This window comes from Arvicanthis niloticus, chromosome 4 (assembly GCF_011762505.2).
Source record: "Arvicanthis niloticus isolate mArvNil1 chromosome 4, mArvNil1.pat.X, whole genome shotgun sequence".
Classification (NCBI taxonomy): Eukaryota; Metazoa; Chordata; class Mammalia; order Rodentia; family Muridae; genus Arvicanthis; species Arvicanthis niloticus.
This window is the reverse complement of record NC_047661.1, coordinates 41,597,277-41,614,244: the sequence shown is the minus strand read 5'-3', so window position 1 is coordinate 41,614,244 and position 16,968 is coordinate 41,597,277. Positions and strand designations below refer to the sequence as shown.

At 39.2% G+C, this 16,968-nt stretch overlaps 1 protein-coding gene across 1 annotated transcript; it reads right to left on the bottom strand.

Moving 5' to 3' along the window:
• Positions 1–223: 223 nt before the first annotated feature.
• Selenot (selenoprotein T) lies at positions 224–16,402 on the bottom strand. Its single transcript, XM_034500486.2, has 6 exons — positions 16,175–16,402; positions 7,955–8,065; positions 7,423–7,549; positions 5,242–5,329; positions 3,420–3,573; positions 224–2,728 (listed from the first exon to the last, which is right to left on the bottom strand). Exons 1-5 carry the CDS (start codon positions 16,309–16,311, stop codon positions 3,449–3,451), a joined length of 588 nt encoding a protein of 195 aa, XP_034356377.1. The 5' UTR covers positions 16,312–16,402; the 3' UTR covers positions 224–2,728; positions 3,420–3,448.
• Between the last annotated feature and the right edge of the window lie 566 nt (positions 16,403–16,968).

Here is a 16,968-nt window from a genome sequence, read left to right as displayed (position 1 = left end):
ATAAATTATAACCCTGTCGATGGTTGAGTATTGTACCTGCAAATTATAAAGCTTAGGAAAACAACCTTAAGGTCTAAAACTGGTAAGATTTAGAGTCAGAGATGGGAGTTTAAAAAAAAAAAAAAAGCTGAAGCTGGCTGGCTTAAGAAGCCTTAGAAAGCGAACATCACTGGATAACAACCTTTAGAAGGCACTAGTACAGAATTATTCTCACAAAGCAGGATTCCTTTCACATTGGCTTATTTATTTTCACAATGCCACAAAGAAGTCCCAAATCTTTACAATTCTTTACCTGCTTCTCATTTTTTAAAAAAGAAAAGCCCTAGAATATCAAATCATGTTTAAAAAATTTTTAACTGAATTATTTAAGTTATGACAATGATAGAATGTGCCAGTCAATCAAACTTCCAAATTACTAAGCCTTTGAAGTAAGAATGAACCATGACTGGATCTCACTCCATTTCACAGCTGTCCAGGCTGAGCAACTGTCACTAATTCAGGTGCGCAGCCAATGCCACTCACATACTGAAAGCATGTGCTCTGTACATCTGACTCGCTGAGGTTAAAGCCATGTTTTACCCACTTTTCAATTAATGCAAAAAACCTTCCACAATGGCAACTGTGTTGAAAACTCCAGTAAAATTAGCCAGCCACGATCTTCTGATTAATAGAGCACAGACATTTTGTAACTATACAATTTATAAGCAACTAATAAATTTTAAAATGTTAGTAATATAATAGTTATAAATAGTTTACCATCTCCTTTCCCTTATATATTTTTATATTCATGCATCTCATTTATCTGTCTAGTAGACTATTAAATTCTGTATTTAAATATGACTAAGCATAAAGTAAAACAGAGATGAGTGTGACTGTGTAAGCCAGTACAAGCTAGTAACTTGAAAACAAATTCAACCTAAGGCATACATGGAGAAGGTTGGATTTGACATTGGGTTTTTCATATTCTGGCCTGTCAAATACACACGAATATCCATGGCTCAAATTATGAACGTCTATGCGCCATAAAGCTAACTGCATCACAACAGAATGTCCATTACTTGAAGAAAGGCCCCTCCAATATTAAACTTTGCAAGATGTGGAGTTTGAGGTGATAGGCAACCATATTAGCAAGGTTTTAAGACCTAGTCATATATACATATATATGGAACTTTCCGCTTAAATTACAATGTCTATCACCAAAAGAACCTACTAGGCTAGCAGTGCTACAATCAGAATCAAAAGGGTAACATTTCATCAGTTTTCTTCTGTTAATCACTAGACTATCTTCCTGTTATCTGAAGATCACAGTAGATTCCACTTTAGGCTGTAAGAGGCATTGCCTGAATGCACTCAATGGAGTCAGTAGTCAAGCTGCTCTCAAAGTCTAAGAGTCAGGTGGCATCAACATCAAGTCACCCACTGTACTCCCTTCCCTTAAGCTCCTAACTGCCACTCACAAGTCCAGGGTTATGTTTGGCTCCTCCACTTAATCCCTTTCAACATGTTGCCTCAGCTGCTATGTAACTGCTATTCAAAATTATGCTCTACTTCTGCGAAATCATTCTTATCGTCTTTATCAACTCTAAGTTTCTTTTTAGAACTCTGGAACAATATGAAAACATTAAAAATATTTTTAATTTTGTCTTTCAAATACAATAAAATTCTGATATATGATGTTATGATAATTCAGTTACTAGACAAATGATCTCCGTTTACATAATACATACTTTATAAAGAGGTTTCACTGAATTTTTCTTTAGTAAGGTGAGTTTCAACTGTTCTAAAAACAGTAAATCAGCTCATTACTTGTGTGTGAATCTAGAGTAAGTCCTTTACGAGATTATCTGTAAGTCAAAAACAAAAAAATCAGGCAGATAGTTGTTAAAAATAATGCTAACAGATACACTGAGCAGTAAACTTTTTTATTTAACTTAACATCTGCTCAGTTTAAATTAGTTTAGTATAAAGGGCCCGTTAATTAATTCATTAGATTGGTCAGGGCAAGACATTTGAACTACACAATAGGATTTTTAAAGCAGTTGGTTTTGCTATTCTTGATAACCTCTCTCTCTCTCTCTCTCTCTCTCTCTCTCTCTCTCTCTCTCTCTCTCACACACACACACACACACACACACACACACACACACGCACATACCACACTTACTGGGCACCACACATATACACACAAGGTAGAGTATTCTGGGTATTGGATTTCCTCCCATAATCCTGTATAATTTACTGTTCACAATCTGCAGTGTTTTTAAAACTATGTATTAAACATGGCCAATTAGAGCTATCTGAGAAACTCTTAAAAATTATTTGGGAACTTCAGGTATTACCTTAAGAAAACTGATGTTTAACGATTAAAAAAAATGAAAATTCATATAAAAACACAACCAATTTAACACACATGTTGAAAAAAAAACTCAAGTTATAACTCAATTCTGTACTTTCTCAAACATGACCAAGAAAAGAATTACAAGTAGTAATGCTATGTCAAGAAGAAGAAACTATGAACAGTGGGCTCGGGGAAGCTACACAGTATCACTGCACTACATGTATGTGCAGAATTCAGCATGTGCCAGCATGGAAAACTGTCTTGCACTGAGGTTTTCCAAGAGGTACAACGAGCCTGCCAAGAAACATCTGGTCTGTACTAACAGCTTGCTGTCTTCAGTACAGGCCTTCATAATGTCAGTCACGCTGCTCTTGCAAAATCCCTTAGTGTCTGAAACAAATAGAAAAAAAGAATATCATATTTCAATAGTCACTCTTATACAAACTCTCAGGATGCTAACCCACTGATCAGAAAGGAACAGAGAATGCCACTACTAAGCAAAAGCTAACCGATCCCCTTTACATTTACATACTTGCTCATAAGTCTTAACTATGTTACTTAGTTCCTAAGTATGTGTACCCTACAATGAGATTTCAATGCTCCTACTAAACACCCCAATTATCTCTATTGTAGTTCTTAGTCAGTAAGGTCTCATAGTCCCCCTACATTACAAAAACACCTTACATCACATTGCCTTACATTACATTAGATTGCATTGCATAAGGATGTCTTTGCTTGCCATCCAGAACTTGATGATAACATCCTATTTCTGAAGATGCTTAAATACTTGAGTCAAACAACATGGACAAAACAAGGTTGTAGTTACCTGAAGGCTGTATCACTACTGGCTATGTTTTGTGGGACTGGAAGATGTACAATAATTGAAAGTACGGAGAAGCTACATATGTATAAACTGTAATAAAATACATCAATTCTTACTACTGGGAGGTCAGAGTTTGAAAGACATATTTATCTGTTTCACTTTAAATTGGAACTTAGAACTAGTATATAGCATATCCTAGCATTTGTGATAAGATTAATGGAAACCAATAAATAGGTACTACATTTTTAAACTACTTACAAAAGAGTTTTCAGTGCTGATAGGTAGGGCTATGATCTATGATGTGGGATTGAATCCATATGCACATTGAGTTTCATTTCATTGTCAAGAATTTGAACAAGCTGTTGCATGGATGGAAGATGTCCAGACTCCAGCTTAGACCACACTGGCACATCTATAAAAACAAACAGTCAAAATCCCCAAACTCACCCCAAAACACATTAAAGATGCTTCTTTAATCAATCTCACAAATATTTATTGAGTTTCATACACAATTAGCAATACAACAGTGCACTGCTTCTTCTTCCTCTTAGGGGTTTTTTGCTGTAGCACAAAAAACCAAAGGCATTACAAGTCACCACAAACTATACTTGGGATTAAAACCCCCATGCTACAATGCTACAGGAACACAAATACCAGCCTCTCTTGCTGGCTGGTCAGAAAAGAACATCAGTTAAACTAGAAATCTATAAAGAAAAAGGTAAGTCACTAAGGTAGAGTAAAGGTTTGCAAGCTGAAAGGAGCAGGCCTGAACAGGATGTACAAGGGAGTTTTACAAGAGAGACTAAAAAGGCATAGAAATTTAAATTGGGGGGAAAAAAACCCTGCAACCTACATAAGAAGCAAACATTTTACCTAAGGAATACCATCTGTCACATTCAACTTGCACAGCGATGGGAAGGCATTTTAAAATTGGGCATAGTTGTATTCAAATAAGACTATTAAACAGGCAATAGGATATAAAACACGGGACCATGGCCCCAAATTAGATTTTGTAGGACCTTTGCTCATGCTGAATATACTGGCATTATTTTGAAAGAGAACTTGCTTAAGGGGTTTAGACACGGAAGTGTAACAAGGGAAGTGTCGTTACACAGGTCACTATGGACAGCAATGATGGCACCCAACTGTAACCCTAGCACGTAAAAGAAGTACTAGGAGGAACACGAGTTTTACATCACACCGGGCCATTCATTATATAACCAAAGACCAAATTTCTGTGAAATTCTCCTTGATGAAACTTCAGTGTTTTGTTATAAACACAGAAGTCTGAACTTCAAGTATTATTTTCATCCATTTAAAAATGGCCAGGCTCAGTAGTGCATGCCCTTAATGCCAGCACTCAGAATGCAGAGGCAGATGGATCTCTGTGATTTCAAGTGAAACTAGCCTGGTCTACAAAGCAAGTTCCAAGACACAGAAAAACCCTGTTTTAAAAACAAACAAACAAACAAACAACAAAAAAGGTAAAAGTTGTCGCTAAAGATCTATTCGTCAACCTACTATTCAGAGACCATGTGAGGCCATGTAACATGGACTAGGGGGCTGGGGGGGGGGGGCAGGGAAGGTAGCAGAAGTAGATCTAAGCAATGTAGGACAAAGAATTTAGAGCATCTGGTAATCCCTTAACTATGGAATGGAGGACTATCCTAAGCTGCTTCGAATAGACAAATGATGAAACAATTAAATGAACAAAAAAGCCCAGAGGAGAACCAAAGCAGCACAGAGGGACCAAAGGTAGCTAAGAGCTTATTTTGAAGTCGGTTGTTTAAGAGTCCCAGGTAAAGCAGTCAAAACATGTGTAGAAAACCCTAATGCTCTGCACTCAAGAATCGAATGGCTTTTACTTTAAAGCCATGACATAGAGAATATTAGCCAGAGCTAGCACATGGGAGCCAACTAATCTAGGAATCCTAAAACTTCAAGTAGCAGTAAAGATTCTTCAATTTCTATTATAATAACTCTTTTATATGAACATCAAAGAATTTTCTCATGAAAAATACAAAGCCTAATGTTGTTAAGCATGTAAGCTCATCGCAAATGAACACTTCTCAGAACTTACCATTTAAAGTTATCTCAAATGCACCTGTGGACATACACTGGTTCTCGATCATGTTGCTCAAGAAGAAAACCATCATACATGCATAAACCTAGAAGTCAAATAGCACAATACAAATTCGTTTGTTTTGATATACAGTTTCAAACTTGATAGTACTTTCAGATCCTTTAAGTGGCCATATAAAAAGCTGTCTCACAGGTTTAGATGTCATCTACACATCAAGAAAAATGTAACAGCTTTCTACATGTGAAAGAACAAACACACAGCATCCACATTACATACAGATTTTCAAAAACATCTCAATAACTGAAGTAAAAAATGACAACTCAATGGTTTGCTATACCAATTTTATATGTAAAATGTTCACATGTGCAAGAGAATAGTGATGCAATCACCAACAACTCTGTCAATTACATACAACCTACTTACTTACTTTTTTTTTTAAAAATCATTTTAAAATCATCTGTAGTTTTAGAGTGCCCAACATACAGAAGCACATGCTCTCGCCTTTCAAAAGTGAAAACCACCCTTTCAAAAAGAGAGCAGAGACATTGTGCTTTAATTTAGTGAACTTACTGGACTAAAAGTTGGATATAGTGAAGATGTAAAAGAAAACGTTTGTAAGAGAAAGGGCTTGCCCGCCTATTCTTTTTGAGCCAGGTGGTAGTTAATGAACACAGAAGGCATTGACATAAGATCTCTATCTTTAACTCTCTTGGCTCTTCCACAGCCAACCAGGAATAGCAACTATACCTACAGAAGCCAATGCAATAAGCACAGTGTGCTACAGATGCACAAGAAGCACAGCAAGAATACTAGTAAGCACTCAGCTGCAAACCCACATCTGGCTAACAATGGGTAGAAATACACTTCTAGAGACACCTAAGGATACTTACGTTAACAATGCCTGTTCTCGAAGAACCATACAGGAATCTGTTAAAGATACTGAGACTTCAACTAATGGGCAAAGCTAGAGCACTCTCCAGAGAACCTTGCTTTATAAGGGAAGCAACTATAAATTAGACCTATTTCCAATGATGGTAAATGATTCAGATTTTAAGTAAAAAGATAAGACTAATGGGCAGAAGACTACAGGCTGTAGCCATGCAGGTAGTAAGCCTCCCCACCTGGCTGAGTAACTAAGAAAAGCCAACACTGAGAAAGGCATAACTTCTGCTTTTTCTTCTTTCTCTATCCTAAGCATGTCCTCCTTAACACTTTGGACTTTCCATCAACATTTTGGGCTTTCTTACTCTTTCTCTACAGCTTCCCTCCCTACCATAAACATGGCTGCTGACCAATCACGGATCTGACCTCCACACCAGCTTAAAAGACATGGCCTTTCCTTCTCTCCTCCAGCCAGCTGGTGAGGTTTTACAGCTTGTTTCTCTTTTGAATGCTAACTGTCCCCATGCTTTAAAAAAAAAAAAAAAAAAAAAAGTGCTCTAAAACTGTATGCTACTAAATTCTACAGATGAAATAAACAGCACACGCCGGGCAGTGGTGGCGCACGCCTTTAATCCCAGCACTTGGGAGGCAGAGACAGGCGGATTTCTGAGTTTGAAGCCAGCCTGGTCTACCAAGTGAGTTCCAGGACAGCCAGGGCTACACAGAGAAACCCTGCCTCGAAAAACAAAAACAAAACAAAACAAAACAAAACAAAACAGCACACGATTCCCAACTATATTCATATTGATTGTTTGCAGCAGTTTGTCAAATAGCCCTCTATGAAGAGAAAAGTCGAAGGATAAATCCTTAGAGTTTCGATAACAAATTAATGGAAGCACATACCCATTAATACTACGTTACTTGGTACAAAAGACTAGATTCCATAGAAATGCTCTGCTAGATATACTAATCAAAATCCGTTAACAGATGTGTGCCTAGGTCTTACTAGAGAAACCAAAAGGGTCATAATGAATGCCCTACAAGGTATTCAGCTTTCACTATGCAAATTGAAGCCAAGGACAGTTAAGGGCTTCTCCAGAGACAGAAAATGGTGCAAGTTAAAACAGAACACAGGACAGGTCAATCACTAACAGTGACAAGACAATCACAACAACCACACATACATATACACCCACTCCCACACACACTCACTCTCCCAAGCGCTCATCCCAACCCCCAGAGTCCCAGTCACAATTACTACAACCCTAAAGGCCCACAGCCACCAAAGCCACCTACCTTATTTTCTTGGCCCCACTGCCAGATGCTAGGAGCTTGCATGCCGAAAAAAGCAAAAGGATCTTTGCCAACAATTATTAAGCCTATTAATACTAGTTTGAAGACTGACAGGAAAGATGCTATGTGTCTATCAAAAGAAAAGAAACAAATTAATCAGAAACTACAATTTCTTATCTATTTTAAAATGTAAAGTTTATGAAAAGACATTTTCTGCATATAAAATATAAGTTATTAATTATATTAAATTTAGTATCACAAATTTTCTAGGAAATGTGGTAGGCTTGGGTGTGGTTCACTGGTAAGATGCATGCTCAGATTAACAGCTTCGGTTCAATCTTAGCCTAATTTCCCAACATAAATTATATAAAGAAATAGATCTTTAAAAGTCTTCATCCCATGTGTTATTTATAAAGTAGTATTCCCTGTATATTATTATGAGCAAATAAATTACAAGAACCAGCAAAGGTGACTGAACCTATTTACAAAGCGTGTAAGTCCAAAGACTATATTCAAGTTTCTGAAACTCACTCACCTATAAATTGGTTGAGGGAGATAATTCTCTCCTTCGATGCGGATGTCTGGATACCGCTGGCTAATGACCCGCATGTACTCCTCAAACACCCGCCTGTACCCTCAGGATACACTGCCAAGAAATAAAATGCTTCCATTAAGTGTTCTGAATGTATCTAGACTTAAAGTCAAGTAAAATCTAAGAATTATTATCAGATTAAATTTTTCTTCTCAGAATCCTTTAAAATTAATGAGTGAACTTAGACAACAGATACAGAGCAGGTTTTGCCTCCCCCCCCCTTTTTTTATAAACTCTGTATGTTTATGTCCCCAACAAATTAGCCAGTTATAACAGTACACTTCATAGCTGTGTGTTAGGCAACTGCAAACACCAATTTACATATGCCTGCATATCAAACCCAAATCGACTGATCCTCTGTAAAGACTACAGAAAATATTGACTAAAATACAAGTGGCAGAGACAGTTTAGAACTGCTTACACCGAGCCCTGGATGTGCACCTAAGGAGTTCAGAAAGTGACTCAGAACAACAAAAAGCAGCAGAACACATGAGAGACCAATTAGGGAATCTAAAAATCTGAGAAGGTCTCCCTCACAGGTTTCTGATTCACATCTGTATTTCCCCAGTAGAATGTATATATATTTCTCTTTTCAATCCCATTGAAAGCTTTTTACTGTATGTCCTCCAAAGATTCTGGTATTAAATATTACTTAATAGAGTGACTTTTTAAAAAATCCACATACATTTAAAAAAGCCATATTGTATGTGGCTATAATTAGTGATAGAGTAGAGAAGAGAAGTAAAATAGTTGGTACCCAGTCAGGCAACTAAACTGTAGAGCTGGAAAAGCACGTGGTCTTTGGAATAGCATGGCCAAGAGACATTTCTAGACTTCCTAAATCTAAACTTTGTAACTTCCTAAGTTCCCATAAGTTTCCAATTCCATAGTGTGCACGAATTCTCCCCAAATATACTGTCTCTAAAGCCTAGGCCCATTTATTACTGTTCATCTGTGCTCCCAGAGCCTATATACTGATAACACGAGTACTGACATAGGTTCAACTCATTTAAAGGACCATAAATTTGACAGTCTTAACATGTTTTTCAGATAGAAGTATTTAATCTACAGAGATAACTGTAAAATGTCAGAGAAACTTTTCAAGACTGCTTATTCTCCAATGAAATCTTCCTAACCCTAAATTTACACTCTTCCCTAAAACACTCTACTATAGCCAACAAATGTTCCATATCCTGTCACAGCTCATGTTTCCAAGTAAGAAACCTTTGATTTGCTTAACTGTGTTCCTAAATCAACTATATCACACACAAATACAAGAACATTTCTCATAAAAAGTCATGCTGGTCCACATCCCCACCCCAACTCTAAGCCAACTAAGTGTTCCGGTTATTCCATTTGGTTCATGCTAAGCCTCCCAACAGGTTGGTTAAAGTCTAATCTGAACCAACTTAAGAACTGCCAGCACGGAATCTCGCCTCAGTTGTCACACAGCTCAGAGGAGTCTCTAGCACAGCAGCCAGCTGTGAGAGATGTCCCTGACATCACTTGACTGTTAGCGGTCTTGCTTATACCAATTATTGCATTAGCTCCCGTGAACTCATTGTTTTGTAAATACATGACTTTTTAAATTAAATTATTTCCAAAGGGTAATAAATTCAGAACCTGAACTGGATCAAAAATCAATCTGGTCAAGATGATTCAGCAGGCAAAGGTGTTTGCTGCCAAGCCTGAGCCACATGACACAGGTGCCTGTGCAAGAGCAAATATTCAAATGTGCACACACGCACATACTCTAATTAAAAATTTTACAAATTAAGGTAAAAGCACACTGGGGTAAATGCAGACTGTAAAAATGCCTTTTAACTACAGACAAGAAGACAGACACAAGTACAGGCACCACTTTCAAATCTTAGTTCTTTTTTGACTTCCCACAAACCTGACCAAAGTAGCCGGCCCTAGAACAAAGCAAGCCTGTGAGGCTTTGCCTTCCCTGCTTTAGACCTGAGCAGACTCAGAAAGGGTGGGCTGACTTGTTTGAGGTCATAAGACTAAACAGGGCAGAGCATGACAGGAGACCAAGTTATGCCAGCCCATCAACAAACATATCTAATCCCACTGTCCAATTTCCTCAAAGGTCAATGAAGCCAAGGATTTTCCAATAGAAGGACAGATGTACATAAAAAATGTTATGGGCCAGTAAGATGGCTCAGCAGGTGAAAAGTACTTCCCACAAAAGCCCAATGACCTGTGTTCAATCCCTACAACCCATGCTGAAGGATAATCAACTCTCTAAGGTTGTTCTTTTGACCTCCACACATGCATTGTAGTCCCATGTGTGGGCCGATGGATGAAGTCAGGAAATACGCTCTCCAACTATCCACAGTACAAGTTCATTAACTTCCTCTGACACAGCATTCACTCTGGTCTAAATATCATACTTGTACTGTCCAACTCTCTGCATTTTGAAGATAACCATGTAAAAGTGACAGAGTATGTAAAAAATGAATATCTCTATTACTAGAAAAATACTAACATACTTTAAATGATTATAGTTCTTACTCTCCTGAAGGAGTTTACAATCTGAGAGAGACAAATACACAGCAATCTCTGGAGAACAATTATAAGGTAACACACAAGCAAGCCCATGATGTAGCGCATAAACCAAACGTGTTAAAGTGAAAATACAGCTGTAATTTCAGTTATGTGTAACTTTCTACCACTCTTTTCTCAGGACATAAACTATCTGGCTTCTATCCTTTTTTGAAAATCATCTCTATTCTCTCTTCTTTATCAGCAAAATTGGCAATAATAAACATAGACACGTTCTGAACATTAAAGCTGATCTGAGCAGTAAAGTCACAACATGAAGGTAACTCCATACAAAATATACAACCACCTTCCACACCAACTGGTCAAAGAGAGAGACCTACACATAAGGAAAAGCCTGCCTGTGAGCAGCACAGATGCTAAGTTTAACACAAGTTCTGCTGCATCGAAAGCAAGTGCTGTGGTGCCAGGACTCAGAACAATGGCAAACCACCCAGGCTTGGTTTTCATCCTTACAACAACCACTGCAGGAGTCTAACTTCAGTTACTTCCGCTTCTCATGTTCCTCTACCAGTTAAGATTACCTGAAACATTAAACTACTACTATGCTGGGAAAACACTGTGGTACAGAATAGTTCCCAGTCTTTTTCTCTTTGGAAACAGGGTCTCACAGTAAGTTGCCTAGGCTGTCGTCACACTTGCCTTCACATTTGGATGGTAGGTATGTGCCATGACAACTAGCCTGAAAATGTTTAATACAGTTTTTAGTACGTAGCCTCTATCAAATTCTAATTCAATGTCTGAAACCACAGAAATTCAAATCAATGGAGCATATTCAACACTAACAATGACTAGAAGAAAAAAAATGTGAGGGAAACAAAAGACCAAAATTAAGAAAAATTAAGTTTGCTTCTGGAAAATTCCTACTAGAAACTTCACAGAGCTAAGACTTAAAGAGAGACTGGATAGCTTCACCTCTGCAAAGTACCCCATCCCTAAGATTCTATATCCCAGCAGAGTGTTGTTTTGTAAAGATTTATTTATTTACGTATGAATGTTCTGTCTGTATGCAAGAAGCCATTATAGATGGCTAGGAGCCACCATGTGGTTGCTGAGAACTGAACTCAGGAACTCTGGAAGAGCAGTCAGTGCTCTGAAACAGAGCCATGTCTGCAGCCCTAGATGTTGAAAAAGAGAAACACTGGTGGGATTTAAGCAGTACAGGTGCATCAGAATATGGAGGGAAACAGGAAAAATAGTACTGGTACATTCCAGTGAAATCTGGAGGCTTGGTTCAGTGCCTTGGAGGCCAAGAACATAGCACATCCCAACATAGACCCACTTCTGTGCTTAGCAGAGGCCAGCCAGGTAAGAACCTTCCAGCAAAGGGCTTTGGGAAGGACCAAGGAAGACAGAAGTCTTTGAAGTCCCCAGGGGAAGTCAATGGCAGGTGCTTGCCTAGATCTAATACAAAATGGCACAGCACTTGCACACCCTACCTACACCTTTCTATACACATGAAAGTAGATTACTTTAATACTCAACACATTGAAATAGTTAGCTGTGTGTTCTACTGTTTGGAGAATGCCAGTACAGCAATACCACCACCCCTGCCGCCCCCACCTGATGATATTTTCAATCAGTGGTTGGCTACATCCATAGATTTGGATCTCACAGATACAGAAGGCCAAGTAGAATTCAACTCTTCAAGCTGCTAAATTCCTACCTCCTAAAGATCCCTCTAACCTCTTTGTATGTTCACTACTACCTTTGCGCCAAGTTTCTCACCTCTCAGTTGGACAACTAAAGCCCCCTCCCTTCTAAGTATATCCCATTCTTGTCTCTGGAATACCTTTTCCACAATAAAGCCAGTTGGCTTTTCTGATGCCAGTTGAAACCTCAAGGGTCTATTCTACTCCTTTTTTAAAGTTAATAACAGCTTTGGGCTTCTCATGCAAAGTATATTTTCCTACAATAAGGCTACTGTCTACAAAGCCCTATGGAAACAAATCTCATTATTAGATCTCTGTTCAAGGGCAGAGGAGATGACTCAGTTTTGAAAATGCTTGCCAAGCAAGCTAAAGGACCTGAGTTCAATCCCTAGCACTAACAGCTAAAAACCCAGGAATGATGGTCTCAAGTTTGTGTCCTGAAGACCTAAAGAAAAATGACAAGCTCTCTTCCCTTCCTTCCTCTCCTCCTCCACCTCCCTCAGGTCCCCTGGTTCCCCTCCCCCTCAGGTCCAAGTTCACTTCTTCAAAGAAACCTTCTTGATCCCAGACTGGGATTCTCCTATCATTACAACTTCCCGTATACCTCTTAACAGAATTGCAATTTTATGTGCAGTTTGGTTTTGCCTATAAAAACCACAAGAACACAGAATTTAATTCTGTGCAACACACAGATATTAAAGTAGGCACAAAAATAGTAAAGTATGCAAATATCAAGCATCAATTAACCAATAGGATCCACAATGTCTCCACTTCAGCATTTTGCTAATCTTGATCAGTATCAATCAGTTTTGGACTTATATAAATCAATTTTGGTCTTTAAAAAGATTTTTAGATTATGTGTATTTGTAGAGAAGGGGGTGTGTATGCAGCTGCCCAAGGAAGTCCGAGACAACTGAAATCACTGGAGGTGGAGTTACTGGAGGTTATAAACTGCCTGACATGGAAGCTGGGAACCTGGGCAGCAAGCTCTCAACTACTGAGCATTTCCTCAAGGCCCTCAAGTATATGGTCAATTTCCTTCTACTCTACTATGAAAGCAAAGGCTGAGACAGCATACATTTCAATAAAAGTCTATTTTTCTAATGCCAGCTTCAGTTATCTCAGAAAAATTGCAACCAGGACCTAGCTATCCTAGAATTATAGCCATAATTAAATTGCTAATTTGAAAGTTCAGCATATTTTAATGTTCTGAAAGGTTAACTTCATATAATCAACTATTCTCAGTAATTCAATTGTCTAATGCTTAAGGGAGTATTAACTGTAAAGAGTAATAGTAACCTCTTTAAACTGTAGCAAACGCAGATCTGAGTAGATTGTTAAATCAGCTGTTCTTAGACAACATAAAGACCCATTGTGCCTATGGGCAGCTCCCAGAATATACTACTGACCCATATAAGTCAGAGGAAGTAAAGTGAGACAAGACTTTAGGCCAAAGTCTGATCAGAGAACTCCCTTTTTAACATTCAGTATTTAAACATCAAAATACTCAGTAAGAAATTAATAACACCAAAAGAATCTAATTCTATTGTTCAATCAACTAACACAGTAAACCAAGGGCTCCGATACAGAGAACAAAGTGGTGCCATTTTGGGAAGTTTCCTGGTAGCCCTGTCTCCTGAACTGTGAAATCTTTAGCTACTGTGATGGTTTGTATAAGCTCGGCCCAAGGTGCGGCACTATCAGAAGGTGTGGCCCTATTGGAGTAGGTGTGTCACCATGCGTGTGGGCTTTAAGACCCTCATTCTTGCTGCCTGGAATTCTGCTAGCAGCCTTCAGATGAAGGTATAGAACTCCCAGCTCCTCCTGCACCATGCCTGCCTGGATGCTGCCATGTTCCTGTCTTGATGATAATAGACTGAACCTCTGAACCTGTAAGTCAGCCCCAATTAAATGATGTTCTTATAAGGCTTGCCTTGGTCATGGTGTCTGTTCACAACAGTAAACCCTACCTAAGACAGCACTGACACAGCAGATACTGAATGAACAGTTGTTGGAAAGGCAGGGGACACAGAACTTGGTCACACTCAAGCCCATCATGCACTGTGTTGCTATTTTGCTCTATTAGCAACTGCTAACAAACACACCAGAAGGTATGCTGAGCTATGACAAATATTATTTAAGAAAAAGTACTTACAATAAATATAAAACACAAGACTCACTGAAATGAACTTCTTTAGAACTGTTAAGCTGATTAAAAAAAGAAAAAGAAAAAAAGAAAACCTGACTTTTATGGCACTGAAATTTCAAATTTGTTTTTTTTCTCATGTGTTTATGTTCAACTGTATTAGTTTCTTCTCCCTTCCCAAACTTTTGAATCAAAACCAGAAGCCTAATAATTGACTTTACTATGAAGATTAATCTCTAGGGAATAACAAGCTAAATTTAACAACTTGGTGTGGTATTATAATAAAGCTATATCTGGTGTATATATACTAAAACATCAAAGGGCTTAGAATGATGGTAAAACAAACATCTGACATTTTAAACAAATCTGTAAAGTACAAAGAAATACTAAACATCAAAAGTTCAACTACAGCAATTAAGGTTTTTTAAAAGCTTAGTATTAATGACTGCTTGCTGTTCCTTCCGTTTGCTGTTTTTGTTTTAGGTTTTGTCGTGTTGTTTTTCAAGACAAAGACTGGGGTAGCTCAGGTCAGCTTTGACTTAGGTAGTCAGAGATAATCTTGAATATTTGATCCTCGTGACTCCACTGAGATTTCAGGTGTCACCTTAAGGAAAATACACATAGTGAAATTATAACAAGAGTCCAAATACTGCACCAGAGAGACTTGGAGATTCGACCTTAGTTCAATTCCTCACACGATGAGGAAAAAACAAACAAACAAACCAGTCTTTTAAAACCTAGTTAAATCTCAACCAACACATTTAACTGTATTTGTCAGCTGGTAAAATAGCTACCACTTTCTTTAAAAAAAAAAAAAAAAAAAAAAGTTTGCGGGGCTGTAGGTGTTGGTCAATGGAACAGCAGCGATCTGTGAGGTAATAAATATCAGGTGTACAGTAAAGATCCCAGAGAGTTTTGTTTGTAACCAATTTTCACTCCAAAATTAATGTCTTGCCGTTTTATTTCCTGATTCTCTGGTTTAAATGTCACAAATTTCATTTTTTAAATAAAATTTTTGCTTTGTCTTTAGTGATGAAGCAAAAAAGATTAAGTAAAAATCTAAACAAGACTGGTACACGTTTTTTAAAGTCGGTGTTAAATGAATTCTGCCCAGTAACAAAACTGAAAAGTATCCAGATTCTGAAAAGAATTATTAACCTGACATCCCATCTTGAGAAAACATCTTTTAAGGTTTCACTTTCTCCAGCCTTTTGATTTTTTTTTTTTTTAAATCGGAGCTTTTCAAAGCTTCCTCAACCCCTGCTGCCTTAGTAAAATGGATCCCTGTCCTGCTTTTAATGTTCAACTAACCCACAACAAAGTCCATTACTAACCGACGTCGAAAACTGACCGGCTCCCCTCCTTTTTCTATGAATGAACAAGACCTTTAAAGGGGAAAGCTGCCAGGGAGGCGTGCGGATGCAGCGGACACTGAGCCGATCTGCGGTTTCTAGGAGCGGCGGGCTCCACCTCGTGTCCTCGTAGCGCTGCCGCCCGGCCCGGCCCAGTCACCGGCACACAGCGAGGGGAGCCGCGGAGTCCCACCGCCCTCGCAGGCCGCCGCCTCGGAAAGGCCGGCCTCCTAAGCCAGCACTCCAGAGAGAGCCTAGGGCCGGGGGCAGCGCTCCGAGGGAAGCCGAGGCCCGCCGAAGCGCCTCGACCTGGGGCCGCCCGTGCGGAAGGCGCCGGCGCCGCACTCTCCAGCCAGGCAAGAGGCAGCTAGCTAGGCCTCGAAGCCGGGACCTCGGGTAGCGCGCAATCCGGGCAGGGCGGCCGGGGGTCGACCCGCGTACTCACCAAATCTGGAATTTGAGCAGCGGCCCCGTGGCGTACTGCATCTTTAGTCTCTTGCTGGGCACGCCGCCCAGGTTGGCAGAGGCCTCGCTGCGGACCACCGCCGACGCCGCCACCAGCAGAAGCAGCAGGAGCCTCATCTTAATTGAGACAGCCGCTCCGGCCGCCTTCAGACGGAGACTGCAGCTCAAAACCTAGCCACGAACTGCTCCCCACTGCGCAGGCGCGCTCCGCCAAGGTCGGCGAGAGAAGCCGGAATGCGCCTGCGCAGCCGGCGTCTGCGCCCATTCTAGGAAGGAGCGCTGACCTGTTTCTCTACTTGATCCACCACCATCTTGGATGTGTGCAAACACTGACAGGGTACAAGGGAGAAAGGGAGAGTTTTTGCTAGTGAGATATAAAAGGGACCCGTAGTTGTTGATCTTGGCAGGTATGAATTCTACATCCTTTTTTTTGTTGTTGTTTTTAAAGATATTCTCATATAGCCCAGACTGAAGCCAACTATATAGAGCCTTGAATACCTGATTCTCTAGCCTCCAATTCTTAAATTTTAGGATTATAGGCCTACTTCTTATCAGCAGCATCATCACATCGGTGGATCATTTATACATTCTAGACAAGTCTATTACTGAGCTACGTTCCTTAGCTCTTTTACATCCAAGGAAACGCCCAAATGTATTTAATGGTAATCCTTTACTCTTACAATATTTATCTCTTCTAAACGAATATTTAAAACAAATTTTATGTTTCTCGAAAGATGTTTACACCTGCTCCAGATTGTAGCTTGATCATCATAG